General features: G+C 51.8%; 1 protein-coding gene across 1 annotated transcript in view; it reads right to left on the reverse strand.

Moving 5' to 3' along the window:
* Nucleotides 1-14,957, reverse strand: part of LOC140403638 (A disintegrin and metalloproteinase with thrombospondin motifs 14-like) — a 206,239-nt gene that overhangs the window by 32,305 nt on the left and 158,977 nt on the right. The window contains 3 exon segments of the mRNA XM_072491785.1: nt 11,792-11,915; nt 12,318-12,451; nt 14,336-14,511. Coding sequence (XP_072347886.1) covers nt 11,792-11,915; nt 12,318-12,451; nt 14,336-14,511 — 434 coding nt within the window.

The raw sequence follows: 14,957 nt of genomic DNA on the forward strand, positions 1-14,957 counted from the left end.
CCCCTCACACTGCCCCCTCCACCCCCTCACACCCGACTCCTCGTGTCCAACGATATATGCTTTATTGTGGAATCCAGGCCAGCAGCCGATCGTCCCGGAACGTCTGGGAGAAGCCACCGCCGTCCAGGTCCACATCCATCCGCCCACAGGGACGCACGCAAGGGAGGGAGGGAAGATGGACAGGAGGGCCCTCTTCCGAGGCCGGGGCACAGGAAGCAGACGCACAGAGGACCGACAGAAACAACACTGACGAACATAGGACGAACAGTCAGGACACTGACGGCCATGAGGCGGACGAAAGGAGGACGGAGAGCCAGGACAGTGACGCACAGAGGACGGGGACTCTGGACAGTGACGGACAGAGGACGGGGACTCTGGACAGTGACGCACAGAGGACGGGGACTCTGGATAGTGACGCACAGAGGACGGGGACTCTGGACAGTGACGCACAGAGGACGGGGACTCTGGACAGTGACGCACAGAGGACGGGGACTCTGGACAGTGACGCACAGAGGACGGGGACTCTGGACAGTGACGGACAGAGGACGGGGCCTCTGGACAGTGACGGACAGAGGACGGGGACTCTGGACAGTGACGGACAGAGGACGGGGACTCTGGACAGTGACGGACAGAGGACGGGGACTCTGGACAGTGACGGACAGAGGACGGGGACTCTGGACAGTGACGCACAGAGGACGGGGACTCTGGACAGTGACGGACAGAGGACGGGGACTCTGGACAGTGACGCACAGAGGACGGGGGCTCTGGACAGTGACGCACAGAGGACGGGGACTCTGGACAGTGACGGACAGAGGGCGGGGACTCTGGACAGTGACGGACAGAGGATGGGGACTCTGGACAGTGACGGACAGAGGACGGGGACTCTGGACAGTGACGGACAGAGGACGGGGACTCTGGACAGTGACGGACAGAGGACGGGGACTCTGGACAGTGACGGACAGAGGTCGGGGACTCTGGACAGTGACGGACAGAGGACGGGGACTCTGGACAGTGACGGACAGAGGACGGGGACTCTGGACAGTGACGGACAGAGGACGGGGACTCTGGACAGTGACGGACAGAGGACGGGGACTCTGGACAGTGACGGACAGAGGACGGGGACTCTGGACAGTGACGGACAGAGGACGGGGACTCTGGACAGTGACGCACAGAGGACGGGGGCTCTGGACAGTGACGCACAGAGGACGGGGACTCTGGACAGTGACGGACAGAGGACGGGGACTCTGGACAGTGACGGACAGAGGACGGGGACTCTGGACAGTGACGGACAGAGGACGGGGACTCTGGACAGTGACGGACAGAGGACGGGGACTCTGGACAGTGACGGACAGAGGACGGGGACTCTGGACAGTGACGGACAGAGGACGGCCACACAGATGATGGACAGACCGGACACGGCACCTACATGGGCCAGGGACAACGTCCATCGGTCCAAGGCTCGACCCAGGAGACCCCAGACCTGGGGTCCGATGAGGACATGGACCTTGCGTCACTGCTGTCACCCACACCCTCCACCATCGCAGATACACTCACCTCGGTTGGGCACATTAGTGATGAGGCTTCTGGGACACTGACTGGTGCGCACCACACAGCCGAACCGGTACAGCAGGTTGAGGTATGAACAGCCGAGGGGCCGGACGGTCGGAGGGCAGGCCAGGCCCAGCACCCGGCTGCCGCCCAGACGGTTCCCGGGTTCCTGGACTTACCAGACCCACCCACAGACCCGATGCGTTTGGAAACCCAGGGAGTGGACAACGGGATGACGGCTGCCTTCCAGCATCTGCAGATGCAGTTGGAGGAGTCCATCCGCGTCCAGGAGCAGGGAGTGGTGCTGGTCATGGCTGCCACCCAGGCCGACACCGCATGGGTGGTGTCTGCGGTGGAGGCAATGGGGGCAACGGTTTCGGCCATTGGTCAGGTTTTGCAAGGCATGGGGCTTCATGTGCACGCGTCATCCGCGCGCCACGGAGGCGAATCCCGCTGTCCTGGCATCCTGGTGTGTGCGGTCCTCTGGAAACTGGATGTACCGGTCGGTGATGGCATACAGGGCATGACTGCTCGGATGCACCGGTGCACCGATCCCTGGGGGATGCCGGACAGGTCCCTGCTCGGTGCCTGGAACGACCCTGCCGCGTAGAAGTTGAGGGAAACCGTCACCTTGACGGCCACCGGGATAGCATGTCCTCCCCCCGTTCCACATGGTGCCAGGTGTGCCATGAGGTGGCATATAATGTGCTGCGGTCTCCCTACTCATTCGGAGTCTCCTCCTGCCTACCCTGTCCGGCAGGACGTGGAAGGACATGCGGTGACGGGACACTTGAGGCCTCATGGGGCGCATCCGGCACCTTGACACCACCACCTGCTCCGCCTCCTCTCCCTGCGCCCCATCAAGATCAGAATCCTTGTCCTGTGCACCCCAACGATGCGGTGATCATCACCCCCCCTCCGCCTGCTCCTGCACCTGGCGGGCGGGCCTGCAGCCTGAGCGGGTGGGACGGTGCCCTCTGCAGCCTGAGCGGGTGGCACGGTGCCCTCTGCAGCCTGAGCGGGTGGCACGGTGCCCTCTGCAGCCAGTCCCTCTGTTGCAGCCGCCGCTGCCGCAGCTGCTCCGAGCCGCCTGCGTCGACGCTGCCAAAGGGCCACCTGCAGGGCAGCGGTTCCCGCCACGGCGGCAAATATCGCTGGCTGGTGCGCAAACATTAGGATCTGCAGGGTGGGGTGGGGGAGATACACCGTGTTTAACGATGACGCTTTGACGCCTCGACAGCCAGGTGCCATGGGATAAATGTGTTTTCTGGTTGCCTGGTCACCCTCCAGACACGCAGGCACCCTGACCCCTGCCCACAGTCTTCGTCCACCGGCCAGTTTACCCCGTCCCCCCTCATTGCGCCACCGTGGGCTGGCCATACCCTCACGGGGGCTGGGTGTTGCGGCTCCTGTGTGGGGGCTCCTGTGTGGGAGGGGGGGGTGGGCTGGGCGGCTCCAACCCCCCCCCCCCCCACCCCCACCCCCCGAGCATGGCAGCATCCTTCCCCCACCCCCTCCTCCTCCTCCCTCTCGAGCATGGCGGCACCCTTCCCCAAACCCCCCCCCCGCCAGCACCGACGGTGGACGGCACAACGTGACTGGCTGACAAATTTACTCAGCGGGAGTGAACGGGGAAGGAGTGACCTGGGGGTCACGCCGTCGGGACCTCGGCCCATCCGGGCCGCTGAATAGCGGGGGTCCCGGAGAATCGCCATACTTAGCACCTCGGGCGATTCTCTGGCAGGCCCGCCGCCGACCTTGGTGACGGCGTTCTCGCCGGTTCGGAGAATGGCGGGGCGGCGTCGCGCGAAAAAGCGGCGCGGACTGCGATTCTCCCAAACGGCGCGGCATGGGAAAATCCCGCCCTGTGCCTCTGGAACTGTACCATTGCCCTACAGCGGGTTGTGCAGGCCTGGGATGTGACACAGCACGATGTCCTGCAACCATTTTTCAACGACTCTTTAATGCTAATTGCGAGAATATCTGTGAAGGAATTTTCTCTGTGGTTGCAGCTGGATGTGCAATAGTAAGTGTGCAACCAACCAGTGTAAAAGTGTGAATTATAATTCAGTGACTCTCCAGCTGCCTCCCTTACCCAACACCTTGACATGTCCAAAACCCTTCAAATCTGCAATGAGTTTCCTTGTCGGGCTGAAGACACCATGGATGACAACTATGATTGTGTTGTCCCTGTAGTTATGCTTCCAGAATAGGATGCATTGTGCCGCAGTAGGCTAGTGTCCTAGCCTCTGAGCCAGCAGCTCTGGATTCAAGGCCCACTCCAGGACTGCGTGGCATAGGAAGGGGCGATCATAATGTCGCTGAACAGGTTTGCGAATCAACTTACAAGTCCTTCCAACAAATGCCAACGACACGCAGGAAAAGCAGGAGAGATTGATGGTCAGCTAGTGAATTCTCTACCATCACAATCCAGAGCTCCAGGCTCCAACATGCAAGTAACAGCAACTCAGATTCCTCGGGGCAGTTAGCGGGATGGCTAGTATGGGCCAGATTGGTCCCAACAGCATGGTCCCAATCCCCGTTCTGGCTGGGCTGGATTCGGCCCCTGCCTCATTGCTCGGCAGAGATTAGAACAGGGGTCGGACCTGCCTTCAGAGAACACCAGAAAAAGAAAATTCCCCCAGAGCCATGAGTTAACAATGCAGAGGTATGAGTGGGGCATTACTGGGTGGGAGGAAAATGTTTAGATGCTCAGGGAAGGCTTGATGGAGGAATAACCAGTGTCTGGATTTTAGATATGATGGTTTGAAAGTCTCTGGGTCGAGAGAAAGCACGTGTTGAACTATTCCCTCAGCTGGCTATTCCAACTCCGAGCCTTGCAGTCATCAGATACACAAATCATGTCCCATGGTTTGGAGCATGGCACAGTGGCAAACACACATGTACATACACATGTACACACGCACGCACACACACACACACAGGTACGCATGCACACACACGTACACACACACGTACACACACACACACACACAGGTACACACACACACACACACACAGGTACACACACACACAGGTACACACACACATATACACACGTACACACACACAGGTACACACACACACAGGTACACACACACATATACACACGTACACACACACAGGTACACACACACACACACACAGGTACACGCACACACACATACACACACATACACACGTACACACACGTACACGCACACACACGTACACACACATGTACACACACACGTACACACATATACACGCACACACACACGTACACACATACAAACAACAAAGAACAAAGAAATGTACAGCACAGGAACAGGCCCTTTGGCCCTCCAAGCCCGTGCCGACCATACTGCCCGACTAAACTACAATCTTCAACACTTCCTGGGTCCGTATCCTTCTATTCCCATCCTATTCATATATTTGTCAAGATGCCCCTTAAATGTCCCTATCGTCCCTGCTTCCACTACCTCCTCCGGTAGCGAGTTCCAGGTACCCACTACCCTCTGCGTAAAAAACTTGCCTCGTACATCTACTCTAAACCTTGCCCCTCTCACCTTAAACCTATGCCCCCTAGTAATTGACCCCTCTACCCTGGGGAAAAGCCTCTGACTATCCACTCTGTCTATGCCCCTCATAATTTTGTATACCTCTATCAGGTCGCCCCTCAACCTCCTTCGTTCCAGTGAAAACAAACCGAGTTTATTCAATCGCTCCTCATAGCTTATGCCCTCCATACCAGGCAACATTCTGGTAAATCTCTTCTGCACCCTCTCTAAAGCCTCCACATCCTTCTGGTAGTGTGGCGACCAGAATTGAACACTATACTCCAAGTGTGGCCTAACTAAGGTTCTATACAGCTGCAACATGACTTGCCAATTCTTATACTCAATGCCCCGGCCAATGAAGGCAAGCATGCCGTATGCCTTCTTGACTACCTTCTCCACCTGTGTTGCCCCTTTCAATGACCTGTGGACCTGTACTCCTAGATCTCTTTGACTTTCAATACTCTTGAGAGTTCTACCATTCACTGTATATTCCCTACCTGCATTAGACCTTCCAAAATGCATTACCTCACATTTGTCCGGATTAAACTCCATCTGCCATCTCTCCGCCCAAGTCTCCAGACAATCTAAATCCTGCTGTATCCTCAGGCAGTCCTCATCGCTATCCGCAATTCCACCAACCTTTGTGTCATCTGCAAACTTACTAATCAGACCAGTTACATTTTCCTCCAAATCATTTATATATACTACAAAGAGCAAAGGTCCCAGCACTGATCCCTGTGGAACACCACTGGTCACAGCCCTCCAATTAGAAAAGCATCCCTCCATTGCTACCCTCTGCCTTCTATGGCCTAGCCAGTTCTGTATCCACCTTGCCAGTTCACCCCTGATCCCGTGTGACTTCACCTTTTGTACTAGTCTACCATGAGGGACCTTGTCAAAGGCCTTACTGAAGTCCATATAGACAACATCTACTGCCCTACCTGCATCAATCATCTTAGTGACCTCCTCGAAAAACTCTATCAAGTTAGTGAGACACGACCTCCCCTTCACAAAACCGTGCTGCCTCTCACTAATACGTCCATTTGCTTCCAAATGGGAGTAGATCCTGTCTCGAAGAATTCTCTCCAGTAATTTCCCTACCACTGAAGTAAGGCTCACCGGCCTGTAGTTCCCGGGATTATCCTTGCTACCCTTCTTAAACAGAGGAACAACATTGGCTATTCTCCAGTCCTCCGGGACATCCCCTGAAGACAGCGAGGATCCAAAGATTTCTGTCAAGGCCTCAGCAAATTCCTCTCCAGCCTCCTTCAGTATTCTGGGGTAGATCCCATCAGGCCCTGGGGACTTATCTACCTTAATATTTTTTAAGACACCCAACACCTCGTCTTTTTGGATCACAATGTGACCCAGGCTATCTACACCCCCTTCTCCAGACTCAACATCTACCAATTCCTTCTCTTTGGTGAATACTGATGCAAAGTATTCATTTAGTACCTCGCCCATTTCCTCTGGCTCCACACATAGATTCCCTTGCCTATCCTTCAGTGGGCCAACCCTTTCCCTGGCTACCCTCTTGCTTTTTATGTACGTGTAAAAAGCCTTGGGATTTTCCTTAACCCTATTTGCTAATGACTTTTCGTGACCCCTTCTAGCCCTCCTGACTCCTTGCTTAAGTTCCTTCCTACTTTCCTTATATGCCACACAGGCTTCGTCTGTTCCCAGCCTCTTAGCCCTGACAAATGCCTCCTTTTTCTTTTTGACGAGGCCTACAATATCACTCGTCATCCAAGGTTCCCGAAAATTGCCGTATTTATCTTTCTTCCTCACAGGAACATGCTGGTCCTGTATTCCTTTCAACTGACACTTGAAAGCCTCCCACATGTCAGATGTTGATTTGCCCTCAAACATCCGCCCCCAATCTATGTTCTTCAGTTCCCGCCTAATATTGTTATAATTAGCCTTCCCCCAATTTAGCACATTCATCCTCGGACCACTCTTATCCTTGTTCACCAGTACTTTAAAACTTACTGAATTGTGGTCACTGTTACCGAAATGCTCCCCTACTGAAACATCTACCACCTGGCCGGGCTCATTCCCCAATACCAGGTCCAGTACCGCCCCTTCCCTAGTTGGACTGTTTACATATTGTTTTAAGAAGCCCTCCTGGATGCTCCTTACAAACTCCGCCCCGTCTAAGCCCCTGGCACTAAGTGAGTCCCAGTCAATATTGGGGAAGTTGAAGTCTCCCATCACCACAACCCTGTTGTTTTTACTCTTTTCCAAAATCTGTCTACCTATCTGCTCCTCTATCTCCCGCTGGCTGTTGGGAGGCCTATAGTATACCCCCAACATTGTGACTGCACCCTTCTTATTCCTGATCTCTACCCATATAGCCTCACTGCCCTCTGAGGTGTCCTCTCGCAGTATAGCTGTGATATTCTCCCGAACAAGTAGCGCAACTCCACCTCCCCTTTTACATCCCCCTCTATCCCGCCTGAAACATCTAAATCCTGGAACGTTTAGCTGCCAATCCTGCCCTTCCCTCAACCAGGTCTCTGTAATGGCAACAACATCATAGTTCCAAGTAGTAATCCAAGCTCTAAGTTCATCTGCCTTACCCGTAATGCTCCTTGCATTAAAACATATGCACTTCAGGCCACCAGACCCGCTGTGTTCAGCAACTTCTCCCCATCTGCTCTGCCTCAGAGTGGCACTGTCCCTATTCCCTAGTTCTCCCTCAATGCTCTCACCTTCTGACCTATTGCTCCCGTGCCCACCCCCCTGCCATACTAGTTTAAACCCTCCCGTGTGACACTAGCAAACCTCGCGGCCAGGATATTTATGCCTCTCCGGTTTAGATGCAACCCGTCCTTCTTATACAGGTCACACCTGCCCCGGAAGAGCTCCCAGTGGTCCAGATAATGGAAACCCTCCCTCCTACACCAGCTGTTTAGCCACGTGTTTATCTGCTCTATCTTCCTATTTCTAGCCTCACTGGCACGTGGCACAGGGAGTAATCCCGAGATTACAACCCTCGAGGTCCTGTCTTTTAACTTTCTGCCTAGCTCCCTGAACTCCTGCTGCAGGACCTCATGCCCCTTCCTGCCTATGTCGTTAGTACCAATATGTACAACGACCTCTGCCTGTTTGCCCTCCCCCTTCAGGATTCCCTCTACCCGTTCGGAGACATCCTGGACCCTGGCACCAGGGAGGCAACATACCATCCTGGAGTCTCTTTCACATCCACAGAAGCGCCTATCTGTGCCCCTGACTATAGAGTCCCCTATTACTATTACTCTTCTGCGCTTTGACCCTCCCTTCTGAACATCAGAGCCAGCCGTGGTGCCACTGCTCTGGCTGCTGCTGTTTTCCCCTGATAGGCTATCCCCCCGACAGTATCCAAAGGGGTATATCTGTTCGAGAGGGGGACAACCACAGGGGATTCCTGCACTGACTGCCTGCCCTTTCTGGTGGTCACCCATTTCTCTGCCTGCACCTTGGGTGTGACCATTTACATAACTGCGATCTATGACGCTTTCCGCCACCTGCATGCTCCTAAGTGCATCCAATTGCTGCTCCAACCGAACCATGCGGTCTGTGAGGAGCTCCAGTTGGGTGCACTTTCTGCAGATGAAGCCATCCGGGACGCTGGAAGCCTCCCGGACCTGCCACATCTCACAATCAGAGCACAGCACCCCTCTAACTGACATTGCGTCAATTAATTAAAATTTGTCTTTTTTTTTTAAATCCTTTTTTTTAAATTTCAAAGTTACTGTCAACTATCTGTTTCCTAACACTAGATTTCTAATAGAAATGCGATAGCTAACTATAATATTCTCCGATCTCTGGCTTAGATATCCTCTAAATTATAATTAAGTTATTATGTTTAATTAGTTCCCAGATACTCAAATTTTTTTTAAATTTAGGTTAGAATCCCAACCAGCCACTCTGGCCACAGCTTTTCTGTGATGTCACTTTAGTTTCCCCCCGACACACACAATTTGAAAAAAGGTATAAAAGTAAAAATAACTTACTTACCTTCTGAGTGTCTTAGATGTTCTCAGGTTCTCTCGCTGACAGAGACTGCTCCTCCACCTCCGAACCTTGACCTGCACAATGCTAATAATATAATAATAATATAATATGGCACTTACCTTACACCAATGGGTCTTATTATTAGGTTAGACGAGGAGGGCGGGTGGGAGACACTACACGTGTAGTGTCTCGGGTTTCCTCTCCACCAGAATTTATTGGTTGGGGGGGGGGGGGGGGGGGGGGACTTGCCAGAGGTCCGCTGGTCGAGCTTCCGGTTCCCGCCTTATATAAAAACAAATAAAACAGAAAAGAAGAACAGACACGGGACCAGGCAAGGCTTTTAAATACACTACTCACCTCCCAGAAGGCCCCTGCGCACCGCTGCCGCCGAAATCCAAAGGGCTGCTCCTGTAAAGGTAAGGCTTTTAAATACACTACTCACCTCCAAGAAGGCCCCTGCGCACTGCTGCCGCCGAAATCCAAAGGGCTGCTCCTGTAAAGGCAAGGCTTTTTAAAGTAAGTACTCACCTCCCAGAAGGCCCCTGCGCACCGCTGCCACCGAAATCCAAAGGGCTGCTCCTGTAAAGGTAAGGCTTTTAAATACACTACTCACCTCCAAGAAGGCCCCTGCGCACCGCTGCCGCCGAAATCCAAAAGGCTTTCAGAGTGTGCACACGCGTACACACACACACACGTACACAAACACACACACAAACACGCACACACACACAGACGTACACACAGACGTACACACACACACACACGTACACACACACACACATGTACACACACGTACACACACACACACAGGTACACACACACGTACACACACGTACACACACACACGTACACACACACACACATGTACACACACACACACACACACATACACACCTACACACACACGTATACACACACACACTTGAAAATTTGGAAGTCTCTTCCCCAGAAGTCGGAATGCTCAGTCAATGGAAATTTTCCAGACAGACCGATACTCTTCCTAGATCTTTATGTTTCTCTCCTCACCTTCAAGAATTCTCCTCAAACCCCGTTTCTTTTGTCATACTCTGGTTAGCGTTCAATTGGTCACTACCCATTTCTCCCCTGTGAAGGGAGTGGCTACTGCCTTAAATCCAAAATTCTTGTGCTGTTAGGTGAATGGGACATTCTGAATTCTCCCTCTGTGTACCCGAACAGGCGCCGGAATGTGGTGACTGGGGGATTTTCACAGTAACTTATTGCAGTGTTAATGTAAGCCTACTTGTGACAATAAAGATTATTATTAATAATGTGGATTAGAGATGTTTGCGTTAAATCGACGTTGAGTACACATTGTATTACTTTTTTTTGTGAATTACGGGCCAACTTAGCGCGGCCAATCCACCTACCCTGCGCATCTTTGGGTTGTGGGGGTGAGACCCACGCAGACATGGGGAGAGTGTGCAAACTCCACACGGACAGTGACCCGGGGCCAGAATCGAACCCGAGTTCTCGCTGCCATCAGGGATGGAGTGGCGGGAACCACTCCGGCGTCAGGCCGCCCAAAAGGTGGGGATTTCTCCGCACCTTTAGGGGCCAAGCCCTCACCTTGAGGGGCTAGCCCCGCGCCGGAGTGGTTGGCGCGCCGCCGGCTGGCGGGAAAGGCCTTTGGCGCCACGCCAGCCGGGGCCGAAGGGACTTTGCCAGCTGGCGGAAGTCCGCGCATGCGCGGGAGCGTCAGTGGCTGTGCAGGGGGGGGGCTCACTTCCACGTTGGCCATCGCGGAGGCTCTGGCCAAGGCGGAAGGAAAAGAGTGCCCCCATGACACAGGCCCGCCCGCGGATCGGTGGGCCCCGATCCCGGGCCAGGCCACCGTGCGTGCACCCCCAGGGGCCAGATCGCCCCCCCCCCCCCCCCCCCCCAGGACCCCAGAGCCCGCCAGTAGGCTAGGTGGTTTGATTCACGCCGGCGGGACTGGCATTACAGCAACGGGACTTCGGCGCATCGCGGGCCGGCGAATCGCCGGGGGAGGGGGGGCCGCCGACCGGCGCGATTCCCGCCCCCGCCAAATTTTCGGTGCTGGAGAATTCGGCGGCCGGCAGGGGCGGGATTCACTCTGCCCCCTGGCGATTCTCCAACCCGGCGGGGGGTCGGAGAATCCCGCTCCAGGTCCGCTCGATGACCTAGACTAACTACGCGAGTGTGCTGCTGCAGCATTGTTTTGGCAGCTCCGGCTTCAGCAGAAGGAATTGAGGCTGTTTGTGAAGGCGCATAGGGCTAAGCAGTTTACGCCTCAAGATAATTGAAGCAGCTCATGTCCTTTAATCCATAAGTAACACAATTAGAGCTCTGGGAAGTATGGAGTTGAATGAACTTGGCCAACCTTGGTCAGTCTTGGCCAAGACCCTGGGACTGATTTTCCAAGTTTATTGTGCAGCAGAGGGGAGGGCTGTCCATCAGCTTTGTTAAGCAAGTCACCCAGAAGCCGTGGCTATATAACACCTGCAAACAGTGGACAGGTTACTCTCAATTTCCCCTTTACCTGAATTCAATATGTTTGGCGCAAGCTTTAAACAGTGCTGTAAACAATGAGGAAACTTTAAGAGTGGGACAGTAAACGCATTTAAGTAAGTGGAGGTATGTTTCTTTTTGAGTGCGTCCTGTATTCAAGTAAGTCACATCAAACCAGATTGCAGACTAAAGACACGGCAGATGCGGTTTTGACTCACCTGTTCGTTTGGGAGTCTTGGCAATAGTTCCCTTAACAGTCCGACAGTGAGCATTGTCACCGCCACAGACACCACATTTATCTTCTTGTTTGAAAGAACCAACTTCCTTGTCACAGTCCACAAGCTTCAAAAGGAGAATAGTTCAATGTCAGAATTTCCACCCATTGACAAAACGGCCAGAATTCTTTTTTAAAAACTGTACAACCAAGGGTTTAAATTATCACAATTTTAAAATAAAAACGTCACAAGGACCAAAATTAGTCAACTTGCATTTATATAGCGTCTTTAACACAGAGAAATATTCCGAGGCTCTTCACCGAACCGTTATCCAAATCATATCAGGATGAGTGATCAAGAGCTCGGTTGAAGTGACACATTTCGAGGAGTGTCTTAAACTAGGAGAAAGATGCACGGAGGTTTAGGGAGGAAATTCCAGAGTTTAGGGACGATTAAAATTGGGGGCATGCGCAAGAGGCCAGAAGAGGGGCACACACATCAGAGACTGCACCCAGTGACGAGCACCTACCACACATTCTCCTCGAGCACACACACTGAAGGGGTCTTTATAACTGCAGCGTGTCCCGTCATGTACAACTTGGTTCATGAAGACCACATCCCCGGTTTCCTTGGACTGACAAATTAGTTCACATTTCTGGGCCTCTATAATTTTTTGATTGGGAAAGAAAAAGGAAACGGAGGGTTTACACCGAGCACTGCGTAATAGAAAACATGAAAACACAGGATAAAAGGATTAGAAACAGCTGGGCATTCGAGGTACGGTTTCAGCCTTAATTCACCCTGAGCACCTTAGTGTGCTTCTATTTTATTTTTGGAAGAAAATGATTTTAAGCTATGTTGGCCGTGGTACTGTTCTGAAGTTTGCACATCTGGCAGCCCAAGGGTACAGAATATTAATACAAGGAAAATCTCCGTTTCAGAGATAAATATGTCCAACACATTTTTGCCACATGCCAAACCCCTGGGCTCACTTGAGGACGCAATGGATGAAATTAAACGTCTCCTTGAGGCCTGTGACAATACATTGTTGGTCGGTAAAAACACAGGTTCACTGATGCACCTTGTAAAGGTCCTTCCTGGTCATTTCCTCATTTCCCCTTTCTTTATGTTTTGCTGTTATCATTTTGATCCATAGATGCTTAATGGACATGTATCCTTAAGCCAAGCATCAGAGAGAATGAAGAATTCAAGCAGTTGCAACATAGTATATGGAGCTGCTAGCTTTGGACAGCAGAACCCAGTCTTCTTGGGGTGGGACTCCGTTCGATTCATTGGTGGCCAATGAATTGGCAAAAAAGGCTGTCTTCTGCCCGGTAACAGGTGGTGATTGGATCCTGCCTGAGCGGCCTGATTTCCAGAGACCCAAGGGAAACAGTTTTTAAATCGTGGGAGCAAGGACCTGTTCCCTCTCTCTCTCCAGAAAGCCTGTGAGTTGATGCATTTCCGAACCTTCAGCGAACCTGAATGAATCTACAGCTAAACTGTTACAGGCTGCAAACAGAGACCTGGATCGGAAAGCTTACTTTGAAGAAAGGTGTGCTTAAAGACAACCCTCTGAAACAAAGACTTTTTTCCCCCTTTTACCTATTATTTTACACCCCTCTCCTCCCCTCGGCGTTTGTCTGTTTTGTATATGCGTGTGCGTGCAGAGGGTGGGGGCAAGTTAAAGTGGGGGATTAGGAATTAGATAATAGTTAACCAGTTGTATTCGCTGCATATTTCATTACAGTTCGTGTTGTAAATAAAAAGTAATTGAGTTTAAATTTACAAACCCGTTGACTATAATTATTGGGCAGCCAAGGCCCAAAGACTTCAGGTATTTTTATAAGAATTATTGGGTAATTCAATAATGTTGTGACTCCGGGTCAAGACGGGCTGGAATTGACTGAGTACTAGCCCAGGGTGTCATGACAACCTGCCCGCAACTGGTAATGCAATGTCACTTGAAAAGCCCCGAGAATGGACTGGCGGCTTAACCACATGACAGGGAAATGTCACGTGATGCGACTGAAGAGGACAGACATGGCGGTGGTGGTGGGGAACGGGGTCAGGCCAGGAATTTAATCTATAGCTTGCCTGGATTTCTGGTAATTATAAGCATAAGTAATTTTTAGTTTAGCGAGCAAGCCGGTGCTATCAAGATCACGTCACTCGCAGAATAGTCTCAGAACCTTTTCTAACACCAACACCATATTATAATACGTAATTTGTTGAAATACAGCTTTTTCCAAGTTACTTATTGTACAGTGCGATTTTTCATTTCTGGCTACAGTGTTCCATTTTCTGACTATTTAAAAATTTCAGTAGGAAAATTGAGAGTTCCTCTGAATTTTCCGCTAATAGTTCCGCCCGGCAAAGCTCCCCCATCGGCAGGAGAAAGTCGAAAATCACCCCGACGTGCACCATCATCGCGGATTAGTCATAAGCAGCATACAATAACTGTGGCGTTTTATAGGTTAGTATTTCTCTAGCTATGCTCGTCAGATGTGAAAAGAGAGAACATGCATGTCTCAAAGGGAAACCTACCCTCTTGATGCTCATAAGGGAGCCAGGAATGCTTGACGTTCCGGTGGAGATAATAGGAGTTCCGTTGTTGACACTGCTGAGCCCGAAAATCTTCATAGTGCCCTGAGCAATCGTCAGAGTTGCAAACTTTATACTCTGAACGAGGGCCGGGGCAATCTCGGCCACCATAGGCAGGGCTGCAGGTAAACGAAAGACAATCAGTGGCAGGATACACATTCTTACCTCATTCTACGATCTGTTTATAGACAGGTGTGTGGTGGCTCTCTCTGTAATCTAGACAAGGTTTCCGGGTGCAATGTGTTACACTGCTGGGTCACAACCTGAGAATAGGGTGACAATCCAACTTGGGAGTGACAATCGATGCTGTAGTCTTAGTTACCACACTATTTATTGTGAGAAGGGGTAACAATCGAGACAAGCTTCAAGTTTCATACATTTTAAACTATCTTAATATCCAGGCATTTTACATATATGCATTAAATGTGTTAGTGAGGCTGCACGCGCTTAAATGGCAGTGTGTTGAGGAGATAGTCAGTGTGGAGGTTGGCTGTGTTTAGTTGGAGAACTGGCCGGTCATTCTAGCTGTGGTTCCATTTTATCGTCTTGCCCTTTCAGTTAAGCA

The sequence above is a fragment of the Scyliorhinus torazame genome, chromosome 28 (assembly GCF_047496885.1).
Source record: "Scyliorhinus torazame isolate Kashiwa2021f chromosome 28, sScyTor2.1, whole genome shotgun sequence".
NCBI lineage: Eukaryota > Metazoa > Chordata > Chondrichthyes > Carcharhiniformes > Scyliorhinidae > Scyliorhinus > Scyliorhinus torazame.